This window comes from Oncorhynchus mykiss, chromosome 11 (genome assembly GCF_013265735.2).
Source record: "Oncorhynchus mykiss isolate Arlee chromosome 11, USDA_OmykA_1.1, whole genome shotgun sequence".
Lineage (NCBI taxonomy): Eukaryota > Metazoa > Chordata > Actinopteri > Salmoniformes > Salmonidae > Oncorhynchus > Oncorhynchus mykiss.
Window position 1 is genome coordinate 792,501 of NC_048575.1, and position 26,500 is coordinate 819,000.

At 44.8% G+C, this 26,500-nt stretch overlaps 1 protein-coding gene across 3 annotated transcripts in view; it reads left to right on the plus strand.

The window, feature by feature from the left end:
- LOC110535150 (cytoplasmic protein NCK1-like) overlaps positions 1-26,500 on the plus strand; it is a 117,040-nt gene that overhangs the window by 50,009 nt on the left and 40,531 nt on the right. For all 3 annotated transcript variants that reach the window (XM_036934650.1, XM_036934649.1, XM_036934648.1), the window contains exons 3-4: positions 12,318-12,379; positions 20,523-20,763. In XM_036934650.1, coding sequence (XP_036790545.1) covers positions 20,538-20,763 — 226 coding nt within the window. In that variant the 5' untranslated portion in view covers positions 12,318-12,379; positions 20,523-20,537. The remainder of the gene's footprint in view (positions 1-12,317; positions 12,380-20,522; positions 20,764-26,500) is intronic.

A 26,500-nucleotide genomic window follows, 5' to 3' on the forward strand; every position in this document is an offset into this window, starting at 1 on the left:
TGTTCAACTGTCTTAGCAGCAGCAGTAGTAGTGCTGTTCAACTGTCTTAGCAGCAATAGTAGTGGTGCTGTTCAACTGGTTTAGCAGTAGTAGTAGTTGTGCTGTTCAACTGTCTTAGCAGCAGCAGTAGTGGTGCTGTTCAACTGTCTTAGCAGCAGTAGTAGTAGTGCTGTTCAACTGTCATAGCAGCAGCAGTTGTTGTGCTGTTCAACTGTCTTCTCAGCAGTAGTAGTGGTGCTTTTCAACTGGCTTAGCAGCAACAGTAGTGGTGCTGTTCAACTGTCTTAGCAGTAATGGTGCTGTTCAACTGTCTTAGCAGTAATGTTGCTGTTCAACTATGCTAGCAGCAGCAGTAGTTGTGCCGTTCAACTGTCTTAGCAGCAGTAGTAGTGGTGTTGTTCAACTGTCTTAGCAGCAGTAGTAGTGGTGTTGTTCAACTGTCTTAGCAGCAGTAGTAGTGGTGTTGTTCAACTGTCTTAGCAGCAGTAGTAGTGGTGCTGTTCAACTGTCTTAGCAGCAGTAGTAGTGGTGCTGTTCAACTGGCTTAGCAGCAACAGTAGTAGTTGTGCTGTTCAACTGGCTTAGCAGCAACAGTAGTAGTTGTGCTGTTCAACTGGCTTAGCAGCAACAGTAGTAGTGGTGCTGTTCAACTGGCTTAGCAGCAACAGTAGTAGTGGTGCTGTTCAACTGGCTTAGCAGCAACAGTAGTGGTGCTGTTCAACTGGCTTAGCAGCAACAGTAGTAGTGGTGCTGTTCAACTGGCTTAGCAGCAACAGTAGTAGTGGTGCTGTTCAACTGGCTTAGCAGCAACAGTAGTAGTGGTGCTGTTCAACTGGCTTAGCAGCAACAGTAGTAGTGGTGCTGTTCAACTGGCTTAGCAGCAACAGTAGTAGTGGTGCTGTTCAACTGGCTTAGCAGCAACAGTAGTAGTGGTGCTGTTCAACTGGCTTAGCAGCAACAGTAGTTGTGCTGTTCAACTGGCTTAGCAGCAACAGTAGTAGTTGTGCTGTTCAACTGGCTTAGCAGCAACAGTAGTGGTGCTGTTCAACTGGCTTAGCAGCAACAGTAGTGGTGCTGTTCAACTGGCTTAGCAGCAACAGTAGTAGTGGTGCTGTTCAACTGGCTTAGCAGCAACAGTAGTTGTGCTGTTCAACTGGCTTAGCAGCAACAGTAGTAGTTGTGCTGTTCAACTGGCTTAGCAGCAACAGTAGTGGTGCTGTTCAACTGGCTTAGCAGCAACAGTAGTAGTGGTGCTGTTCAACTGGCTTAGCAGCAACAGTAGTAGTGGTGCTGTTCAACTGGCTTAGCAGCAACAGTAGTGGTGCTGTTCAACTGGCTTAGCAGCAACAGTAGTGGTGCTGTTCAACTGTCTTAGCAGCAGCAGTAGTGGTGCTGTTCAACTGTCTTCTCAGCAGTAGTAGTGGTGCTTTTCAACTGGCTTAGCAGCAACAGTAGTGGTGCTGTTCAACTGTCTTAGCAGTAATGGTGCTGTTCAACTGTCTTAGCAGTAATGTTGCTGTTCAACTATGCTAGCAGCAGCAGTAGTTGTGCTGTTCAACTGTCTTAGCAGCAGTAGTAGTGGTGTTGTTCAACTGTCTTAGCAGCAGTAGTAGTGGTGTTGTTCAACTGTCTTAGCAGCAGTAGTAGTGGTGCTGTTCAACTGTCTTAGCAGCAGTAGTAGTGGTGCTGTTCAACTGGCTTAGCAGCAACAGTAGTAGTTGTGCTGTTCAACTGGCTTAGCAGCAACAGTAGTAGTTGTGCTGTTCAACTGGCTTAGCAGCAACAGTAGTAGTGGTGCTGTTCAACTGGCTTAGCAGCAACAGTAGTAGTGGTGCTGTTCAACTGGCTTAGCAGCAACAGTAGTGGTGCTGTTCAACTGGCTTAGCAGCAACAGTAGTAGTGGTGCTGTTCAACTGGCTTAGCAGCAACAGTAGTAGTGGTGCTGTTCAACTGGCTTAGCAGCAACAGTAGTAGTGGTGCTGTTCAACTGGCTTAGCAGCAACAGTAGTAGTGGTGCTGTTCAACTGGCTTAGCAGCAACAGTAGTAGTGGTGCTGTTCAACTGGCTTAGCAGCAACAGTAGTAGTGGTGCTGTTCAACTGGCTTAGCAGCAACAGTAGTAGTTGTGCTGTTCAACTGGCTTAGCAGCAACAGTAGTGGTGCTGTTCAACTGGCTTAGCAGCAACAGTAGTGGTGCTGTTCAACTGGCTTTGCAGCAACAGTAGTAGTTGTGCTGTTCAACTGTCTTAGCAGAAGTTGTAGTGGTGCTGTTCAACTGTCTCAGCAGCAGCAGTAGTAGTGGTCCTGTTCAACTGGCTTAGCAGCAACAGTAGTAGTGGTGCTGTTCAACTGGCTTAGCAGCAACAGTAGTAGTTGTGCTGTTCAACTGTCTTAGCAGAAGTTGTAGTGGTGCTGTTCAACTGTCTCAGCAGCAGCAGTAGTAGTGGTCCTGTTCAACTGGCTTAGCAGCAACAGTAGTAGTGGTGCTGTTCAACTGGCTTAGCAGCAACAGTAGTAGTGGTGCTGTTCAACTGGCTTAGCAGCAACAGTAGTGGTTCTGTTCAATTGGCTTAGCAGCAACAGTAGTAGTAGTGCTGTTCAACTGTCTTAGCAGAAGTTGTAGTGGTGCTGTTCAACTGTCTTAGCAGAAGTTGTAGTGGTGCTGTTCAACTGGCTTAGCAGCAACAGTAGTGGTGCTGTTCAACTGTCTCAGCAGAAGTTGTAGTGGTGCTGTTCAACTGTCTCAGCAGCAGTAGTAGTGGTGCTGTTCAACTGTCTCAGCAGCAACAGTAGTGGTGCTGTTCAACTGTCTCAGCAGCAGTAGTAGTGGTGCTGTTCAACTGTCTCAGCAGAAGTTGTAGTGGTGCTGTTCAACTGTCTCAGCAGCAGTAGTAGTGGTGCTGTTCAACTGGCTTAGCAGCAACAGTAGTACTGGTGCTGTTCAACTGTCTCAGCAGCAGTAGTAGTGGTGCTGTTCAACTGTCTCAGCAGAAGTTGTAGTGGTGCTGTTCAACTGTCTCAGCAGCAGTAGTGGTAATGTTCAACTGTCTTAGCAGCAGTAGGAGTAGTGCTGTTAAACTGTCTTAGCAGAAGTAGTAGTGGTGCTGTTCAACTGTCTTAACAGCAGTAGTGGTGCTGTTCAACTGTCTTAACAGCAGTAGTGGTGCTGTTCAACTGTCTCAGCAGCAGCAGTAGTGGTGCTGTTCAACTGTCTTAGCAGCAGCATTTCTCTGGACTGGAGACAGACAACTGTCTTAGCTGTAGTTTTTCTCTGAATACACACAGACAGCCATATGGCAGCATGCAGCTGTGGAGGGATTAAGGATGTGGTGTGTGTTCATCCTATCACTCTGTCATTCCTCTCGTGGTAAAGATAAGATATCTCCTTCTCACCAGCTGTGTGTTGCACTGGGAGGAAGTTGTGCACCATGGTTGTCTGTTATCCACAACGAGGCCATGTGCAGCATTGTTGTGGTGGAAGAGTTGCAACGCTGTATAAACTGCCGTAGTTCTGGTTTGTATTCAGCGTGCGGTGAACTTTTCCTACTTCCTGTAACTGACTGGTGATTGCTCAGCCGCCGTCAGTAGAAGATATAAGCACTAGCTTTGCGTTAGCTTAGCATAAGCATTGTGTTAACACCGTTAAGGTGACTGTGTCAGAGGTGAGTTGGGCTAATGCCTTGCTTTCTTAGAGAGATGTGGCCTTCGACAAGTCAAAAGGATGAGTTATCTGTACTGCTGCCACTGTTTTTTAAATCCTCTGTTTTCTGTGAGGGTTAGTGGTGGCCTGTGTTATCCTGCTAGCATAGCATGATTAAGACAGTGGGTGTTAATGACAGTGGGTGTCCTGTTGTTGGTCCTCTACCACCACCTCAACAGGGGGTCAGAGGGCTAGGTGGGCTGCTGGCAGTGAACTAGTTCTCATCTTAAAGGTTCTAGCCTAGGACCATGTTACATCAGTTTACCTCTCTATTCAGAGTTAACATGGGGCCTCCCTCAGTTTACCTCTCTATTCAGAGTTAACATGGGGCCTCCCTTAGTTTACCTCTCTATTCAGAGTTAACATGGGGCCTCCCTCAGTTTACCTCTCTATTCAGAGTTAACATGGGGCCTCCCTCAGTTTACCTTTCTATTTAGAGTTAACATGGGGCCTCCCTCAGTTTACCTTTCTATTCAGAGTTAACATGGGGCCTCCCTCAGTTTACCTTTCTATTCAGAGTTAACATGGGGCCTCCCTCAGTTTACCTTTCTAGTTTACCTTTCTATTCAGAGTTAACATGGGGCCTCCCTCAGTTTACCTTTCTATTTAGAGTTAACATGGGGCCTCCCTCAGTTTACCTTTCTAGTTTACCTTTCTATTTAGAGTTAACATGGGGCCTCCCTCAGTTTACCTTTCTATTCAGAGTTAACATGGGGCCTCCCTCAGTTTACCTTTCTATTTATAGTTAACATGGGGCCTCCCTCAGTTTACCTTTCTATGTAGAGTTAAAATGGGGCCTCCCTCAGTTTACCTTGCTATTCAGAGTTAACATGGGGCCTCCCTCAGTTTACTTTTCTATGTAGAGTTAACATGGGGCCTCCCTCAGTTTACCTTTCTATTTAGAGTTAACATGGGGCCTCCCTCAGTTTACCTTTCTATTCAGAGTTAACATGGGGCCTCCCTCAGTTTACCTTTCTATTTAGAGTTAACATGGGGCCTCCCTCAGTTTACCTTTCTATGTAGAGGTAACATGGGGCCTCCCTCAGTTTACCTTTCTATGTAGAGTTAACATGGGGCCTCCCTCAGTTTACCTTTCTATTTAGAGTTAACATGGGGCCTCCCTCAGTTTACCTTTCTAGTTTACCTTTCTATTCAGAGTTAACATGGGGCCTACCTCAGTTTACCTTTCTAGTTTACCTTTCTATGTAGAGTTAAAATGGGGCCTCCCTCAGTTTACCTTGCTATTCAGAGTTAACATGGGGCCTCCCTCAGTTTACTTTTCTATGTAGAGTTAACATGGGGCCTCCCTCAGTTTACCTTTCTATTTAGAGTTAACATGGGGCCTCCCTCAGTTTACCTTTCTATTCAGAGTTAACATGGGGCCTCCCTCAGTTTACCTTTCTATTTAGAGTTAACATGGGGCCTCCCTCAGTTTACCTTTCTATGTAGAGTTAACATGGGGCCTCCCTCAGTTTACCTTTCTATGTAGAGTTAACATGGGGCCTCCCTCAGTTTACCTTTCTATTTAGAGTTAACATGGGGCCTCCCTCAGTTTACCTTTCTAGTTTACCTTTCTATTCAGAGTTAACATGGGGCCTACCTCAGTTTACCTTTCTAGTTTACCTTTCTATTTAGAGTTAACATGGGGCCTCCCTCAGTTTACCTTTCTATTCAGAGTTAACATGGGGCCTACCTCAGTTTACCTTTCTAGTTTACCTTTCTATTCAGAGTTAACATGGGGCCTCCCTCAGTTTACCTTTCTATTTATAGTTAACATGGGGCCTCCCTCAGTTTACCTTTCTATTCAGAGTTAACATGGGGCCTCCCTCAGTTTACCTTTCTATTTAGAGTTAACATGGGGCCTCCCTCAGTTTACCTTTCTATGTAGAGTTAACATGGGGCCTCCCTCAGTTTACCTTTCTATGTAGAGTTAACATGGGGCCTCCCTCAGTTTACTTTTCTATGTAGAGTTAACATGGGGCCTCCCTCAGTTTACCTTTCTATTTAGAGTTAACATGGGGCCTCCCTCAGTTTACCTTTCTATTCAGAGTTAACATGGGGCCTCCCTCAGTTTACCTTTCTATTTAGAGTTAACATGGGGCCTCCCTCAGTTTACCTTTCTATGTAGAGTTAACATGGGGCCTCCCTCAGTTTACCTTTCTATGTAGAGTTAACATGGGGCCTCCCTCAGTTTACCTTTCTATTTAGAGTTAACATGGGGCCTCCCTCAGTTTATCTTTCTATTTAGAGTTAACATGGGGCCTCCCTCAGTTTACCTTTCTATTTAGAGTTAACATGGGGCCTCCCTCAGTTTACCTTTCTATTTAGAGTTAACATGGGGCCTACCTCAGTTTACCTTTCTATTCAGAGTTAACATGGGGCCTACCTCAGTTTACCTTTCTAGTTTACCTTTCTATTCAGAGTTAACATGGGGCCTACCTCAGTTTACCTTTCTAGTTTACCTTTCTATTTAGAGTTAACATGGGGCCTCCCTCAGTTTACCTTTCTATTCAGAGTTAACATGGGGCCTACCTCAGTTTACCTTTCTAGTTTACCTTTCTATTCAGAGTTAACATGGGGCCTCCCTCAGTTTACCTTTCTATTTATAGTTAACATGGGGCCTCCCTCAATTTACCTTTCTAGTTTACCTTTCTATTTAGAGTTAACATGGGCCTCCCTCAGTTTACCTTTCTATTTAGAGTTAACATGGGGCCTCCCTCAGTTTACCTTTCTATTTCGAGTTAACATGGGGCCTCCCTCAGTTACCTTTCTATTTAGAGTTAACATGGGGCCTCCCTCAGTTTACCTTTCTAGTTTACCTTTCTATGTAGAGTTAACATGGGGCCTCCCTCAGTTTACCTTTCTATTTAGAGTTAACATGGGGCCTCCCTCAGTTTACCTTTCTATGTAGAGTTAACATGGGGCCTCCCTCAGTTTACCTTTCTATTCAGAGTTAACATGGGGCCTCCCTCAGTTTACCTTTCTATTTAGAGTTAACATGGGGCCTCCCTCAGTTTACCTTTCTAGTTTACCTTTCTATTTAGAGTTAACATGGGGCCTCCCTCAGTTTACCTTTCTATTCAGAGTTAACATGGGGCCTCCCTCAGTTTACCTTTCTATTTATAGTTAACATGGGGCCTCCCTCAGTTTACCTTTCTATGTAGAGTTAAAATGGGGCCTCCCTCAGTTTACCTTGCTATTCAGAGTTAACATGGGGCCTCCCTCAGTTTACCTCTCTATTCAGAGTTAACATGGGGCCTCCCTCAGTTTACCTCTCTATTCAGAGTTAACATGGGGCCTCCCTCAGTTTACCTCTCTATTCAGAGTTAACATGGGGCCTCCCTCAGTTTACCTCTCTATTCAGAGTTAACATGGGGCCTCCCTCAGTTTACCTCTCTATTCAGAGTTAACATGGGGCCTCCCTTAGTTTACCTCTCTATTCAGAGTTAACATGGGGCCTCCCTCAGTTTACCTCTCTATTCAGAGTTAACATGGGGCCTCCCTCAGTTTACCTTTCTATTCAGAGTTAACATGGGGCCTCCCTCAGTTTACCTTTCTATTCAGAGTTAACATGGGGCCTCCCTCAGTTTACCTTTCTATTCAGTGTTAACATGGGGCCTTCCACTGTCTGTGTTTACCATAAAGGGTATGAGTAAAACCCCATTATTTTGATTTGGTTTCTGCCTGTATAAACGGTATGAGTAAAAACCCATTATTTTGATTTGGTTTCTGCCTGTATAAACGGTATTGGAATTCACCTGCGCACTTTTGAGGAAGATAATCATATATTCAGACGCACGTGTGTTTGACAACAGCTGAGCCCTTCACCTTCTAACAGGACAACAACCCTCAGCACACAGCCAAGACAACGGGTATGGCTTCTGTTCAGTTGTTGTTTTTTTTTGTTTTTTTTTGCAAATAAAACATTTTTTGCTTTGTCATAATGGGATATTGTGTGTAGATTGATGAGGAAAAACAACAATTTAATACATTTAGAATATGGCTGTAATGTAACAAAATGTGGAACATTTATGTTTAAACAATTTGACCAATGCAGAATAGTTGATTTGAGGAGTAGGAGAGGAAGAGGGGTGAGGAAGAGGGGTGAGGAAGAGTGGAGAGGAAGAGTGGAGCTTGTCTTCTTTGTCTAAGCCAGCCCTGTGAGGGGTGGAGAGGAGGGACTTCCAGGCCTTCAGCTCTTTACAGGCCGAGTAAAATCAGCTCTTTGTTTTTGCGGGCCAGCCCGGTGCTCCCTCCCTATGTTGCCTCCCTCCCAGGGTTCATGAATGTAATTATAGTTGGCTGAGCTGACGGAGTGGAGGCAGGAGACGACATGCCAGGAGCCAGGAGCTAGCTAGGAGCCAAGAGCTAGGAAGTAGCTAGGAGCCAGGAGCTAAGAATTAGCTAGGAGCCAGGAACTAGCTAGGAGCTAGCTAGGAGCCAGCTAGGAGCCAGGAGCTAGCTAGGATCCAGGAGCTAACTAGGAGCCAGGAGCTAGCTAGGAGCCAGGAGCTATGAACTAGCTAGGAGCCAGGAACTAGCTAGGAGCTCAGAGCCAGGAAGTAGCTAGGAACTAGGAGCCAGGAAGTAGCTAGGACCACAGTCTACTGTACTGTACACACTCTGATGTTCCTCCTTCTCGTCCTCCTCGCTAAAACAACACAAACCAATAATAACCCTCCTCCATGTTTGTACCTTCTGCACATATTAAACAACAGACAGGCGGATCAATCATAATGTCAAGGTAAAGAGGAAGCCATTCCGGAACTGTGTGTGTGTGTGCGTGTGCAGTGTGCGTGCAGTGTGTGTGTGTGCGTGCAGTGTGAAGCGGTCATGGCTGTTTTGAAATGGAGGGTGGAGTCCTAAGATCACACACATTCCTCAGGTATTATTACTCTGGTCCAGGCTCCTGGTCTCACAGGAGAGGAGGAGACCAGTTAGATTGTTATTGACCCAGTCATATCAGCACTAGGCCAGCTGGTTGCACAGAGGAGAGGACAGATATAACACTGAGGATATTCCACAGTTACAGAGTTGCGTTGACTCTGATTTTTCACTTAATGTATGTCAGATAAAAAAAACGTTAATTTCAAAGTTTAACATGCAATACAACTCTATGCACAAGGGTAATAGTCCTGTACTGTACTCTACTGTAATTTACCGTAGAGTCCTCTCCTGTACTGTACTCTACTGTAATTTACCGTATAGTCCTCTCCTGTACTGTAATTTACTGTAATTTACCGTATAGTCCTGTACTGTACTCTACTGTAATTTACCGTATAGTCCGAACTTGTGAATCATAGACGTCTATGTCCACGGACGGACCAAATCTAAACCAATCATAGATGTCTATGTCCACGGACGGACCAAATCTAAACCAATCATAGATGTCTATGTCCACAGACGGACCAAATCTAAACCAATCATAGATGTCTATGTCCACGGACGGACCAAATCTAAACCAATCATAGATGTCTATGTCCACGGACGGACCAAATCTAAACCAATCATAGATGTCTATGTCCACAGACGGACCAAATCTAAACCAATCATAGATGTCTATGTCCACGGACGGACCAAATCTAAACCAATCATAGATGTCTATGTCCACGGACGGACCAAATCTAAACCAATCATAGATGTCTATGTCCACGGACGGACCAAATCTAAACCAATCATAGATGTCTATGTCCACGGACGGACCAAATCTAAACCAATCATAGATGTCTATGTTTGGGCCAAATGAAGACCAGTCCGTTGAAATCAACGCCAGAACGGACTGACCAAATTTAAACTACTTTTCAACGTCTGGTGTCAGTTGGTGCGCGGTGGGTGAAGATGCTGCTGCGGTAAAGGAGAGGGGGCTCCTGCGGTAAAGGAGAGGGGGCTCCTGCGGTAAAGGAGAGGGGGCTCCTGCGGTAAAGGAGAGGGGGCTCCTGCGGTAAAGGAGAGGGGGCTCCTACCAACGGGACAGGTGTCAGTAAGAGCCGGCAGAGATTACGTTAATTAGAGAGAGAGGGAGAAACAGCTAAGAGCTGAACATAACAGTATGTCAGTGGAAGGGAGGACTTTGTCCCCAGCACAAGGTGCACCTGTGTAAGGATCATGTTGTTTAATCAGCTTCTTGATATGCCACACCTGTTAGGTGGATGGATTATCTGTGCACAACATTTCAGAGAAATAAGCTGTTTGTGCGTCTGGAACATTTCTGGGATCTTTTTATTTACTTTGAATATTTAAGTAAATACCAGCAGTCAACTTGAAGAGACCACTCCCATCAGGATAAACGCTTCACCATAGGTTGAAGATAATCACTCACAATTGCTGTGTCTAAGTGGTAGAGTGGACCTAAACCAGGACAATTCACCCCACACCATAACAGCTCAAACAACTCTAGTCTTTCCTTGATTTTGCTAGTTACCAGTATAAAGGGTCTATATATTAGCTAGCTAACGTTAGTTGAAAAAAAGCATAGGGTATCTTGTGAGGTCGATTCAGTGTAGATAATATAGCTAGCTAGATTCCTTTTAGTAGGTACAAATCCGAAGATGTTCGTTAGCTAGCTAAGTAGCCGTGTTAGCTAGCTTGAACATTGAACACACTGAGTTTAGTATCCAACGGTAGATAAATAGTTAGCTAAGTAGCTAGCAGGCTAAAAAAGCAACCCAGATGCGGTGTCTGCAGAAGTTCTGCCCCCATTCATTTTCAATGAGGGCACGCAGATAAATCAAATCTAATTTTATTAGTCACATGCCGAATACAACAGGTGTAGGTAGACCTTAGTGAAATGCAGTTTTAAAAAATACGGATAAGAATAAGAGATAAAAGTATCAAGTAATTCAAGAGCAGCAGTAAAATATAACAATATATACAGGGGCGTGCCAGTTGGTTGAGGTAGTATGTACATGTAGGTAGAGTTAATTAAAGTGACTATGCATAGATGACAACAGAGAGTGGCAGTGGTGAGGGGAGGGTGGGGGGCAATGTGAATAGTCTGGGTAGCCATTTGACTAGATGTTCAGTAGTCTTATGGCTTGGGGGTAGAAGCTGTTTAGTAGCATATTGGACCAAGACTTGGCGCTCCAGTACCGCTTGGCATGCGGTAGCAGAGAGAACAGTCTATGACTAGGGTGGCTGGAGTCTTTGACAATTTTTAGGGCCTTCCTCTGACACCGCCTGGTGTCGAGGTCCTGGATGACAGAAAGCTTGGCCCCAGTGATGTACTGGGCCGTTCGCACTACCCTCTGTAGTGCCTTGCGGTCGGAGGCCGAGAAGTTGCCATACCAGGCAGTGATTCTCGATGGTGCAGCTGTAGAACGTTTTGAGGACCTGAGGACCCCTGACAAGTCTTTTCAGTCTCCTAAGGGGGAATAGGTTTTGTCGTGCGCGCTTCACGACTGTCATGGTGTGCTTGGACCATGTTAGTTTGTTGGTGATGTGGACAGCAAGGAACTTGAAGCTCTCAACCTGCTCCACTACAGCCCTGTCGATGAGAATGGGGGCGTGCTCGGTCCTCTTTTTCCTGTAGTCCACAATCATCTCTTTTGTCTCGATCACATTGAGGGAGAGGTTGTTGTCCTGGCACCACGCGGCCAGGTCTCTGACCTCCTCCCTATAGGCTGTCTCATCGTTGTCGATGATCAGGCCTACCACTGTTGTGTCATCGGCAAATGTAATGATGGTGTTGGAGTCGTGCCTGGCCGTGCTGTCCTGAGTGAACTGGGAGTACAGGAGGGGGCTGAGCACGCACCCCTGGGGAGCTCCAGTGTTGAGGATCAGTGTGGGGGATGTGTTGTTAACTACCCTCACCACCTGGGGGCGGCCCGTCAGGTACTCCAGGATCCAGTTGCAGAGGGAGGTGTTTGTCCCAGGTCCTTAGCTTATTGATGAGCTTTGTGGTCACTGTGGTGTTGAACGCTGAGCTGTAGTCAACAGCATTCTCACATAAGTGTTCCTTTTGGAGTGCAATAGGGACTTCATCATCTGTGGATCTTTTGGGCCGGTATGAAAATTGGAGTGGGTCTAGAGTTTTTGGGATAATGGTGTTGATGTGAGCCATGACCAGCCTTTCAGGTCGGTAGTTGAGACTTGTCTGTTGACACTAAACCATCCAGGGCTGTTGACACGAAACCATCCAGGGCTGTTGACACTAAACCATCCAGGGCTGTTGACACTAAACCATCCAGGGCTGTTGACACTAAACCATCCAGGGCTGTTGACACTAAACCATCCAGGGCTGTTGACACTAAACCATCCAGGGCTGTCACCTCTGGGTTTGTCCTTACATTTTGGGACATTTGACATTTTAGTCATTTAGCGGACTCTCTTGTTCAGAGACTTAGTCGGTTTATTCAACTAAGGAAGATAAAACAACAAATCCCAGTAATTTCTCTTCACTTTTGTTTTATGAGTGTGAGCTTAATCTCTTTATTACTGTGAAGCATCGAATAAAATGTTCTGATTTGGTTGTGAATGGTTCATTAAGCCTAGTCATAATTATGTTCTGATATGAGATGATTAGATGGGCCCTAAACACTGTTAAACCACCCACACAATATATCTCCAATTAAAATAACATCATTGTTGACAATAGGCTTCTTCTGTTTTCTTTTTTTCAGGTCATCAGAGGTCATCAGCGAAGCGTCGTAACTCTGAAGTTGACAGCTTTGATGCAGTACAGGTAAGATGTTCAGTGTGTTGGTTAATATAAAATAGTTTGGTCATGTTATTGAGATTGTCAGAGAAACCTCCAAGGTAACTAGCTAGCTAACTTGTAATTCTGCAAGTTTAGCCAAACCTATAAATAGATTAATGTAGCTAAAATACAGTAACGTGCCAAGTTATTTTGGGGGAAGATACGGAGGATTCGGAAAGTATTCAGATCCTTTAACTTTTTCCACATGTTGTTACGTTACAGCCTTTTTCTGACATGGATTAAATGAAGTGTTTTCCTCAGTCTACACAATATCTCACAATGACGAAGTGAAAACACATTTTTAGAAATGTTTGCTAATTTATTGAAAATTAAAAGACTGATACCTTATTTACGTAAGTATTCAGACGCTTTGCGATGAGACTAAACTGTCCATTGTCTGTTGAGACTAAACCGTCCAGGGCTGTTGAGACTAAACCGTCCGTTGTCTGTTGAGACTAAACCGTCTGTTGAGACTAAACCGTCTGTTGAGACTAAACCGTCTGTTGAGACTAAACCGTCCGTTGAGACTAAACCGTCCGTTGAGACTAAACCATCCGTTGTCTGTTGAGACTAAACCATCCGTTGTCTGTTGAGACTAAACCATCCGTTGTCTGTTGAGACTAAACCATCCGTTGTCTGTTGAGACTAAACCGTCCGTTGTCTGTTGAGACTAAACCGTCTGTTGAGACTAAACCGTCTGTTGAGACTAAACCATCTGTTGTCTGTTGAGACTAAACCGTCCGTTGTCTGTTGAGACTAAACCGTCTGTTGAGACTAAACCGTCTGTTGAGACTAAACCATCCGTTGTCTGTTGAGACTAAACCGTCCGTTGTCTGTTGAGACTAAACGTCTGTTGAGACTAAACCGTCTGTTGAGACTAAACCATCCGTTGTCTGTTGAGACTAAACCATCCGTTGTCTGTTGAGACTAAACCATCCGTTGTCCGTTGAGACTAAACCGTCCGTTGTCTGTTGAGACTAAACCATCCGTTGTCTGTTGAGACTAAACCGTCCGTTGTCTGTTGAGACTAAACCGTCCGTTGTCTGTTGAGACTAAACCGTCCGTTGTCTGTTGAGACTAAACCGTCCGTTGTCTGTTGAGACTAAACCGTCCGTTGAGACTAAACCGTCCGTTGTCTGTTGAGACTAAACCGTCCGTTGTCTGTTGAGACTAAACGTCTGTTGAGACTAAACCGTCTGTTGAGACTAAACCATCCGTTGTCTGTTGAGACTAAACCATCCGTTGTCTGTTGAGACTAAACCGTCCGTTGTCCGTTGAGACTAAACCGTCCGTTGTCTGTTGAGACTAAACCATCCGTTGTCTGTTGAGACTAAACCGTCCGTTGTCTGTTGAGACTAAACCGTCCGTTGTCTGTTGAGACTAAACCGTCCGTTGAGACTAAACCGTCCGTTGTCTGTTGAGACTAAACCGTCCGTTGTCTGTTGAGACTAAACCGTCCGTTGTCCGTTGAGACTAAACCGTCCGTTGTCCGTTGAGACTAAACCGTCCGTTGTCTGTTGAGACTAAACCGTCCGTTGAGACTAAACCGTCCGTTGTCTGTTGAGACTAAACCGTCCATTGTCTGTTGAGACTAAACCGTCCGTTGTCTGTTGAGACTAAACCGTCCGTTGTCTGTTGAGACTAAACCGTCCGTTGTCTGTTGAGACTAAACCGTCCGTTGTCCGTTGAGACTAAACCATCCGTTGTCTGTTGAGACTAAACCGTCCGTTGTCCGTTGAGACTAAACCGTCCGTTGTCCGTTGAGACTAAACCATCCGTTGTCCGTTGAGACTAAACCATCCGTTGTCTGTCCGGAGGGCTGACGTTTTATGGGTTCTTAACCTCTAGCATCGAGCAATCCCGGATCCGGGAGCGTAATCATAGCCTCAAGCTCATTACCATAACGCAACGTTTCCTATTCATGAAAATCGCAAATGAAATGAAATAAATATATTGAAACACAACCTTAGCCTTTTGTTAACAACACTGTCATCTCAGATTTTCAAAATATGCTTTAACCAAAGCTACACAAGCATTTGTGTAAGAGTATTGATAGCCTAGCATAGCATTAAGCCTAGCATTCAGCAGGCAACATTTTCACAAAAACAAGAAAAGCATTCAAATAAAATAATTTACCTTTGAAGAACTTCGGATGAAAACTGTAAAATCTTACGTTTCATCGCGTCGTGGCTGAACAATATCGGATGGATAGAAAAGCTGCCTCTGGTAATACAAGGGGTGATGGTCTATGTATATTTGTAAACAACAGCACAAAATCTAAGGATGTCTTGAGGTTTTGCTCAACTGAGGTAGAGTATCTCATGATAAGCTGTAGACCACACTGTCTACCTAGAGTTTTCATCTGTATTTTTCGTAGCTGTCTACAGACCACCACAGACCGATGGTGGCACTAAAACCGCCCTCAATGAGCTGTATACCACCACAGACCGATGGTGGCACTAAGACCGCACTCAATGAGCTGTATACCGTCATAAGCAAACAGGAAAATGCCGGGGACTTTAATGCAGGGAAACTTAAATCAGTTTTACCTCATCTATCAGCATGTTAAATGTGCAACCAGAGGGAAAAAAAACTCTAGACCACCTTTACTCCTCACACAGAGACGTATACAAAGCTCTCCTTCGCCCTCCATTTGGCAAATCTGACCATAATTCTATCCTGATTCCTGCTTACAAGCAAAAATTAAAACAGGAAGCTCCAGTGACTCGGTCAATACAAAAGTGGTCAGATGATGCAGATGCTAAACTACAGGACTGTTTTACCATCACAGACTGGAATATGTTCCGGGATTCTTCTGATGGCATTGAGGAGTACACCACATCAGTCACTGGCTTCATCAATAAGTGCATTGAGGAGTACACCACATCAGTCACTGGCTTCATCAATAAGTGCATCAATGAGGTCGTCTCCACAGTGACTGTACGTACATACTAGAGGTCGACCGATTATGATTTTTCAACACCGATACCGATTATTGGAGGACCAAAAAAGTCGATACTGATTTAATCGGACAATTTTTTGGGGGGGTAGGTAACTTAATATAATACATCAATAAAATCAATTTAGCCTCAAATAAATAATGAAACATGTTCAATTTGGTTTAAATAATGCAAAAACAAAGTGTTGGAGAAGAAAGTAAAAGTGCAATATGTGCTATGTAAGAAAGCTAACGTTTCAGTTCCTTGCTCAGAACATGAGAACATATGAAAGCTGGTGGTTCCTTTTAACATGAGTCTTCAATATTCCCAGGTAAGACGTTTTAGGTTGTAGTTATTATAGGAATTATAGGACTTTCTCTATATACCATTTGTATTTCATTAACCTTTGACTATTGGATGTTCTTATAGGCACTTTAGTATTGCCAGTGTAACAGTATAGTTTCCATCCCTCCTCGCTCCTCACTGGGCTTGAACCAGGAACACAACGACAACAGCCACACGAAGCAGCGTTACCCATGCAGAGCAAGGGAAACAACCACAGGCTCAGAGCGAGTGACGTTTGAAACGCTATGAGCGCGCGCTAACTAGCCAGCCATTTCACTTCGGATACACCAGCCTCATCTCGGGAGTTGATAGGCTTGAAGTCATAAACAGCGCAATGCTTGAAGCACAACGAAGAGCTGCTGGCAAAACGCACGAGAGTGCTGTTTGAATGAATGTTTACGTGCCTGCTTCTGCCTACCACCGCTCATTCAGATTATATGCAATGCAGGACAGGCTAGATAATATCTAGTAATATCATCAATATCATCCCTGTTCACTCATGACTGCAGGGCCAGGCATGACTCCAACATCAAGTTTGCCGATGACCCAATAGTGGTAAGCCTGATCACCAACAACAACAAGACAGACTATAAGGACGAGGTCAGAGACCTAGCCGTGTCGTGCCAGGACAATAACCTCTCCCTCAACGTGATCAAGACAAAGGAGATGATTGTGGACTACAGAAAAGAAGGCCCGAGCACGCCCCCATTCTCATCGACAGGGCTGCAGTGGAGCAGGTTGAGAGTTCATTGGTGACCACATTATCAACAAACTAACATGGTCCAAACACACCAAGACAGTTGTGAAGAGGGCACAACAAAACCTATTCCTCCTCAGGAGACTGAAAATATTTGTCCTGGTTCTTCAGATTTTCAAAAGGCTCTACAGCTGCACCATCGAGAGCATCCTGACTGGTTGCATCACTGCCTGGTATGGCAACTGCTCGGCCCCCGACCGCAAGGCACTGCACACGGTAGTGCGTACGGCCCAGTACATCACTGGGGCCAAACGTCCTGCCATCCAGGACCTCTATACCAGGCGGTGTCAGAAGAATGTCCTAAAAATTGTGAAAGACTCAGCCACCCTAGTCATAGACTGTTCTCTCTGCTACCGCACGGCAAGCGGTACCGGAGTGCCACTTCTAGGTCCAAGAGGCCTCTACACAGCCTCCCAAAGCCATAAGACTCCTGAACACCTTTATCAAATGGCTCCCCAGACTATTTTCTTCCCCCTTCTTTTACACCTCCACTCCTCTCCACTGTTATCTTCTATGCATAGTCACTTTAATAACTCTACCTTCATGTACCTATTACTTCAACTAACCGGTGCCCCCACACATTGACTCTGTACCGGTACCCCCTGGATATAGTCTCGCTATTGTTATTTCATTTTTTTGCTATAATTTTTTATTTTTATTCCTGCTCTTTAATTTCTTGTTACTTTTATTTCTTATCGATATTTTTTTTCAACTGCGTTGTTGGTTAGAGGCTCGTAAGTAAGCATTTCACTGTGAGGTCTACACTTATTGTATTCAGCGCATGTGACTAATAACATTTGATTGGATAATTAATAATTCCCTCATTTCAGTCTCATTCTTAACGTCGCAGACTTCAGGAATCTGCATAAACCCGAGTCTCACTAATAGGTCCGTACCACACAAATTGATTATTTATTTACTAACTAACTAAATGATAACAGTGGATACACACACACACACACACACACACACGAACGGTATAGGTTATTGATTAGAAACATAATACTGTGACAACAGGTCCCTAGCAGAATTACACTATGACACTTGTTAGACAATATGGAGAGATAAACAACACCTGGATACATTTGGGAACTACACTCGCAATAACCCTTGCCCCGAACTGCCGCTCTTTGGGTAAAAAGAAATGCATGTATTTAAATGTTGAAGGTCTTCGTCTGGTATCTCTGTTGGGCCCAGGCCTTCGTGGAAAGGGTTCCGCTTTGTGAGAAGGGTTCGATTGGGCCGCCTTCTTCAGATGGCCTTCTCAGGTGTAAGTCTCTGGTTGTCCACCAGATGTCACAATGTCCTTCTTCTCAGTTGTCTGTTATTTTGCACTCGTTCTGGAAGAGTGGTCTCCAGATTACGGCTAATCGGCCGCGTCGAGGATCCCAGAGTGGTCTCCTGAGGACGTCTAATCAGCCGCGTCGATGATCTCCAGAGTGGTCTCCTGAGGATGGCTAATCAGCCGTGTCGATGATCCCAGAGTTGTCTCCTGAGGATGGCTAATCAGCCGTGTCGATCCTCAGAGTGGTCTCCTGAGGACGGCTAATCAGCCGTGTCGATGATCCTCAGAGTGGTCTCCTGAGGACGGCTAATCAACCGTGTCGATGATCCTCAGAGTGGTCTCCTGAGGACGGCTAGTCATCAGTGTCGGTGATCCTCAGTGGTCTCCTGAGGATGGCTAATCAGCCGTGTCGATGATCTCCAGAGTGGTCTCCTGAGGACGGCAAATCAGCTGACGATGATCTCCAGAGTTGTGATGAGAGCAGTGTGGCTGACGGTGATCTCCCGAGTTGTGATGAGAGCAGGTGTAGCTGACGATGATCTCCAGAGTTGTGATGAGAGCAGGTGTAGCTGACGATGATCTCCAGAGTTCTGATGAGAGCAGTGTAGCTGACGATGATCTCCAGAGTTGTGATGAGAGCAGTGTAGCTGACGATGATCTCCAGAGTTGTGATGAGAGCAGTGTAGCTGACGATGATCCCAGAGTTGTGATGAGAGCAGTGTAGCTGATGATGATCCCAGAGTTGTGATGAGAGCAGTGTAGTTGACGATGATCTCCAGAGTTGTGATGAGAGCAGTGTAGCTGACGATGATCCCTGAGTTGTGATGAGAGCAGTGTAGCTGACGATGATCCCAGAGTTGTGATGAGAGCAGTGTAGCTGACGATGATCCCCAGAGTTGTGATGAGAGCAGTGTAGCTGACGATGATCCCAGAGTTGTGATGAGAGCAGTGTAGCTGACGATGATCCCTGAGTTGTGATGAGAGCAGTGTAGCTGACGATGATCTCCAGAGTTGTGATGAGAGCAGTGTAGCTGACGATGATCCCCAGAGTTGTGATGAGAGCAGTGTAGCTGACGATGATCCCCAGAGTTGTGATGAGAGCAGTGTAGCTGACGATGATCCCCAGAGTTGTGATGAGAGCAGTGTAGCTGACGATGATCCCCAGAGTTGTGATGAGAGCAGTGTAGCTGACGATGATCCCAGAGTTGTGATGAGAGCAGTGTAGCTGACGATGATCCCCAGAGTTGTGATGAGAGCAGTGTAGCTGACGATGATCCCCAGAGTTGTGATGAGAGCAGTGTAGCTGACGATGATCCCCAGAGTTGTGATGAGAGCAGTGTAGCTGACGATGATCTCCAGAGTTGTGATGAGAGCAGTGTAGCTGACGATGATCTCCAGAGTTGTGATGAGAGCAGTGTAGCTGACGATGATCTCCAGAGTTGTGATGAGAGCAGTGTAGCTGACGATGATCTCCAGAGTTGTGATGAGAGCAGTGTAGCTGATGATGATCCCAGAGTTGTGATGAGAGCAGTGTAGCTGACGATGATCCCAGAGTTGTGATGAGAGCAGTGTAGCTGATGATGATTTGGAGTGAATAACCGGATGGTCCGAATGAACTTTAAATGAACTTTCTTAGATGCAGTACTTAGGACAGCTACTTAACTGTAGCATTGATTGTTAGAGGTTCCTTTGTCTTCTTCAACCTCGTGTTGAGTTCCACTGTCGTGACTAATGTACACCTAGCTGCAGCTCGTAGTCCGTTTAGTCTCCTATGTTAATTCTTAACACATTCTTTTATACCCTCGGGTAAAAATAATTGGCGTTTTTGCCTTGCTGACGTATTGGGGCATGGCAAGTTACGAGGCAAGTTATCATAATTACTATGATCCCGTTTGAGAACTAAAATCACAATCCTATCATCACAAAAACATTCTCTTTACAGTAGACAATATCAAAAATAAAGGATGTAAACCTGATATGTAAAAGCTCTTCAAGTTGCAATGTTTTCGTTATAATGTCTTTATACCAATTTTAATGACGTCACTAAATAGACGTACATTTTCCATATTCCATCTCTCATCATTCCCAACATTAGGATGTTGAAATATATTGTCCCAGTGTTCATTGATTGATGTCGAAGTTTTGGGTGACAAACTCTTCTGTAACACAGAGATGTTCCATTCACCCATACTAGACACCAGAAAGGAGTCGTCTACTGCATTACAATTTACTATCGACGTGAGATGTCATAAAACCGCCACATCAATCCCCCCCCCGTACACGCTGATCCACGGTCCTGATCTTTGGATCCTCACACGAGAGGCATGACACAGGTGTGCCAAGCTTGTAGCGTCATACCCAAGAAGACTCAAGGCTGTAATCGCTGCCAAAGGTGCTTCAACAAAGTGCTGAGTAAAGGGTTAATGTTCATTCATTAATGTGATATTTCAGTTTGTTTATACATTTGCAAAATGTTGTAAAACTAGTTTTTGTTTAGTCATTATGGGGTATTGTGTGTAGATTGATGAGGGGAAAAAACTATTGAATACATTTTAGAATAAGGCTGTAACGTAACAAAATGTGTGAAAGGTGATTGGGGTGTTGTTGCTGGTTGGAGTTTAAATGAACCTGACATGTACCTCATCCCTGTTCCCCAAGTCCAAGATGACAGAACTAAACTGTATATCTTCTCTCTCTCTCAGGTCCTCAGGTCCAAGATGACAGAACTAAACTGTATATATTCTCTCTCTCTCAGGTCCAAGATGACAGAACTAAACCTGATATCTTCTCTCTGTCTCTCAGGTCCAGAGGTCCAAGATGACAGAAGAGGTGATTGTCATCGCCAAATTTGACTACCTGGCTCAGCAAGACCAGGAGTTGGACATTAAGAAGAACGAGCGGCTGTGGCTGCTGGACGACAGTAAGTCCTGGTGGAGGGTCCGCAACGCCACCAACAAGACCGGCTTCGTACCCTCCAACTACGTAGAGAGGAAGAACAGCGCCAGGAAGGCATCCATCGTCAAGAACCTCAAAGACACACTAGGTCAGAAACTGTCCTAACCTTAACCTCAGACACACTAGGTGAGAAACTGTCCTAACCTTAACCTCAGTCACACTAGGTCAGGAACTGTCCTAACCTTAACGTCAGTCACACTAGGTCAGGAACTGTCCTAACCTTAACCTCAGTCACACTAGGTCAGGAACTGTCCTAACCTCAGTCACACTAGGTCAGGAACTGTCCTAACCTTAACCTCAGTCACACTAGGTCAGGAACTGTCCTAACCTCAGTCACACTAGGTCAGGAACTGTCCTAACCTTAACCTCAGTCACACTAGGTCAGGAACTGTCCTAACCTCAGTCACACTAGGTCAGGGACTGTCCTAACCTTAACCTCAGTCACACTAGGTCAGGAACTGTCCTAACCTTAACCTCAGTCACACTAGGTCAGGAACTGTCCTAACCTTAACCTCAGTCACACTAGGTCAGGAACTGTCCTAACCTCAGTCACACTAGGTCAGGAACTGTCCTAACCTCAGTCACACTAGGTCAGGAACTGTCCTAACCTCAGTCACACTAGGTCAGGAACTGTCCTAATCTCAGTCACACTAGGTCAGGGACTGTCCTAACCTTAACCTCAGTCACACTAGGTCAGAAACTGTCCTAACCTCAGTCACACTAGGTCAGAAACTGTCCTAACCTTAACCTCAGTCACACTAGGTCAGGAACTGTCCTAACCTTAACCTCAGTCACACTAGGTCAGGAATTGTCCTAACCTTAACCTCAGTCAAACTAGGTCAGGAACTGTCCTAACCTCAGTCAAACTAGGTCAGGAACTGTCCTAACCTCAGTCACACTAGGTCAGGAACTGTCCTTACCTTAACCTCAGTCACACTAGGTCAGGAACTGTCCTAACCTCAGTCACACTAGGTCAGGAACTGTCCTAACCTCAGTCACACTAGGTCAGGAACTGTCCTAACCTTAACCTCAGTCACACTAGGTCAGGAACTGTCCTAACCTCAGTCACACTAGGTCAGGGACTGTCCTAACCTCAGTCGCACTAGGTCAAGAACTGTCCTAACCTTAACCTCAGTCACACTAGGTCAGGAACTGTCCTAACCTCAGTCACACTAGGTCAGGAACTGTCCTAACCTTAACCTCAGTCAAACTAGGTCAGGAACTGTCCTAACCTCAGTCACACTAGGTCAGGAACTGTCCTAACCTTAACCTCAGTCACACTAGGTCAGGAACTGTCCTAACCTTAACCTCAGTCACACTAGGTCAGGAACTGTCCTAACCTCAGTCACACTAGGTCAGGAACTGTCCTAACCTCAGTCACACTAGGTCAGGGACTGTCCTAACCTTAACCTCAGTCACACTAGGTCAGGAACTGTCCTAACCTCAGTCACACTAGGTCAGGAACTGTCCTAACCTCAGTCACACTAGGTCAGAAACTGTCCTAACCTTAACCTCAGTCACACAAGGTCAGGAACTGTCCTAACCACAGTCACACTAGGTCAGGAACTGTCCTAACCTCAGTCACACTAGGTCAGGAACTGTCCTAACCTCAGTCACACTAGGTCAGGAACTGTCCTAACCTTAACCTCAGTCACACTAGGTCAGGAACTGTCCTAACCTCAGTCACACTAGGTCGGGGACTGTCCTAACCTCAGTCACACTAGGTCAAGAACTGTCCTAACCTTAACCTCAGTCACACTAGGTCAGGAACTGTCCTAACCTCAGTCACACTAGGTCAGGAACTGTCCTAACCTTAACCTCAGTCAAACTAGGTCAGGAACTGTCCTAACCTCAGTCACACTAGGTCAGGAACTGTCCTAACCTTAACCTCAGTCACACTAGGTCAGGAACTGTCCTAACCTTAACCTCAGTCACACTAGGTCAGGAACTGTCCTAACCTCAGTCACACTAGGTCAGGAACTGTCCTAACCTCAGTCACACTAGGTCAGGGACTGTCCTAACCTTAACCTCAGTCACACTAGGTCAGGAACTGTCCTAACCTCAGTCACACTAGGTCAGGAACTGTCCTAACCTCAGTCACACTAGGTCAGAAACTGTCCTAACCTTAACCTCAGTCACACAAGGTCAGGAACTGTCCTAACCACAGTCACACTAGGTCAGGAACTGTCCTAACCTTAACCTCAGTCAAACTAGGTCAGGAACTGTCCTAACCTCAGTCACACTAGGTCAGGAACTGTCCTAACCTTAACCTCAGTCACACTAGGTCAGGAACTGTCCTAACCTTAACCTCAGTCACACTAGGTCAGGAACTGTCCTAACCTCAGTCACACTAGGTCAGGAACTGTCCTAACCTCAGTCACACTAGGTCAGGGACTGTCCTAACCTTAACCTCAGTCACACTAGGTCAGGAACTGTCCTAACCTCAGTCACACTAGGTCAGGAACTGTCCTAACCTCAGTCACACTAGGTCAGAAACTGTCCTAACCTTAACCTCAGTCACACAAGGTCAGGAACTGTCCTAACCACAGTCACACTAGGTCAGGAACTGTCCTAACCTCAGTCACACTAGGTCAGGAACTGTCCTAACCTCAGTCACACAGTTGACAGAAAACGGTTTGTTCTTGTTTGGGATGAGAAACGCTCATCCAGCCAGCTCTTGATCAGAAACGCTCATCCATCCAGCTCTCGTTCAGAAACGCTCATCCAGCCAGCTCTCGATCAGAAACGCTCATCCAGCCAGCTCTCGATCAGAAACGCTCATCCAGCCAGCTCTCGTTCAGAAACGCTCATCCAGCCAGCTCTCGATCAGAAACGCTCATCCAGCCAGCTCTCGATCAGAAACGCTCATCCAGCCAGCTCTCGTTCAGAAACGCTCATCCAGCCAGCTCTCGTTCAGAAACGCTCATCCAGCCAGCTCTCGATCAGAAACGCTCATCCAGCCAGCTCTCGATCAGAAACGCTCATCCAGCCAGCTCTCGATCAGAAACGCTCATCCAGCCAGCTCTCGATCAGAAACGCTCATCCAGCCAGCTCTCGATCAGAAACGCTCATCCAGCCAGCTCTCGATCAGAAACGCTCATCCAGCCAGCTCTCGTTCAGAAACGCTCATCCAGCCAGCTCTCGTTCAGAAACGCTCATCCAGCCAGCTCTCGATCAGAAACGCTCATCCAGCCAGCTCTCGTTCAGAAACGCTCATCCAGCCAGCTCTCGATCAGAAACGCTCATCCAGCCAGCTCTCGATCAGAAACGCTCATCCAGCCAGCTCTCGATCAGAAACGCTCATCCAGCCAGCTCTCGATCAGAAACGCTCATCCAGCCAGCTCTCGATCAGAAACGCTCATCCAGCCAGCTCTCGATCAGAAACGCTCATCCAGCCAGCTCTCGATCAGAAACGCTCATTCATATTTTCATATTCATATTTAAAATTTAAATTAAATACATATTTTCATATTCATATTTTTTCCTATGTGTTACAGATGCGACACAGTTGGCTGACTGGTAAATATTTTTTTATGGAGACAGGGTGATAAAAATACTATACTGACAGCTGATAGTAAAACTGTAGTACTTAGAGACGGTCCCTTCTCTGTAACAAATACTATACTGACAGCTGATAGTAAAACTGTAGTACTTAGAGACGGTCCCTTCTCTGTAACAAATACTATACTGACAGCTGATAGTAAAACTGTAGTACTTAGAGACGGTCCCTTCTCTGTAACAAATACTATACTGACAGCTGATAGTAAAACTGTAGTACTTAGAGACGGTCCCTTCTCTGTAACAAATACTATACTGACAGCTGATAGTAAAACTGTAGTACTTAGAGACGGTCCCTTCTCTGTAACAAATACTATACTGACAGCTGATAGTAAAACTGTAGTACTTAGAGACGGTCCCTTCTCTGTAACAAATACATCTAAGAAATGTATAGAGGTAATGTTCTTTTCCATCGTGAAGGAAATTGATTGTCCTCTGGAGGTAAGGAAGTTAGGAACCCGTCCAGATCACGAAGCAATCGTCTGTATCGTGGGTCCAATATTAGACATGATCTTTGTAAGGATTATTTTCATAAATGAAATCCAATTTGAATTTCTCCATGAAGAGATGTGTGTAGTTTGGAGATAATGGGTTTCCCATCCCTGTTCCAAGGGTCTGGAGGTCAAATGTCAAATAGAAAAGAGTTTTTAGTGAGAACTAGTTGCTCAAGCTGAATGATATCATTTGTTGGCATGTCGCTGGTTGGAGAGGAAGAACTAGAGGGCCACCATACCTCCATCATTCAGAATGTTAGTCCTTCACTTATATCGTGTATATTTTGTAGTTTCATTAGAATGTCAGTGGTGTCTTTTTAAATAGCATGACAACTGTTTGACTACTGGATGAATGTGAGAGTCCACATCAGACTGTTTTTCAGTTAGGGGAGCCGGTACCTGAAACGACAGGTCTTAATGGAGGGTCTGATTTGTCAACCTTTAACAGGACCATAAAAGGATTGAAACTGGAGGTTTTGGGACAAAGATATTTACATTTCTGTTCTGTCAAACATTTATTTTGTAGTCCTTTATCGAGGACTTTTTATTCACTTCGATTTTATAGTTGGAGGTATCATCAAACATCTATTTATTGTAAATAAATAATAATAATTCAATGTGAATACTATAAATGTTTAATATACATCTATTAGGAATCACTAATCCCACCTCCCTTATCTGATAACCAAATGATCATTAAGTCATCAGAGCATTTGTTCGACTCCCGGATGGTTGACGTTGTAAATGTGGACGCTCACTGCGTCTCTGTAGTTAGTTGTCAGTCATTTTTCATATTGACTTGAAAGGGGGTTTGTAACTGTATATGTTACAAAGAAAAACCCTTTGCTTAAAACATCCGTTCACTAGAAAGCTGTTTTATCTGATGAGTTAGAGCACCTCAAGCACTACCCTGAAGGCACATGATGCTGTGTTTCACGCAGCTCTTAGGTTTATTATCTACCTACACCATAAATACAGGGCATTCGCGAAGCATTCAGACCTCCAATTGTTCCACATTTTGATACGTTACAGCCTTATTCTGAAATTGATTAAATGATTGTTTTTTTCTCTCATCAATCTATACATAATAACCCATAATGACAATGCAAAAATAGGTTTTTAGAATCTTTTTGAAATTTATATTTACAAAAAAAAAAAAAAATGAAATATTGCATTTGCACTAGTGTTCAGACCATTTACTCAGTACTTTATTGAAGCACCTTTGACAGCGATTACTGCCTCAAGTCTTCTTTTGTATGATGCTACAAGCTTGGCACTCCTTTGTTGAGTTTCTCCTCTTCTTCTCAAGCTCTGTCAGGTTGGATGGGGGGCATCGCTGCACAATTTCTTTGGTACCCTTCCCCAGATCTGTGCCTCGACACAATCCTGTCTCGGAGCTCTACGGACAATTCCTTCAACCTCATGGCTTGGTTTTTGTTCTGACATGCACTGTCAACTGTAGGACCTTATATAGACAGGTGTGTGCCTTTCCAAATCATGTCCAATCAATTGAATTTACCACAGGTGGACTCCAATCAAGTTATAGAAACATCTCAAGGATGATCAATGGAAACAGGATGCACCTGAGCTCAATTTCGAGTGTCATAGCAAAGGATCTGAATTTTATTTTTATTTGCAAACATTTCTAAAAAACTGTTTTTGCTTTGTCATTATGGGGTGTTGTGTGTAGATTGATTGGAGAAAAATACAATTTAATCAATTTTAGAATAAGGCTATAATGTAACAAAATGTGGAAAAAGGGAAGGGGTCTGA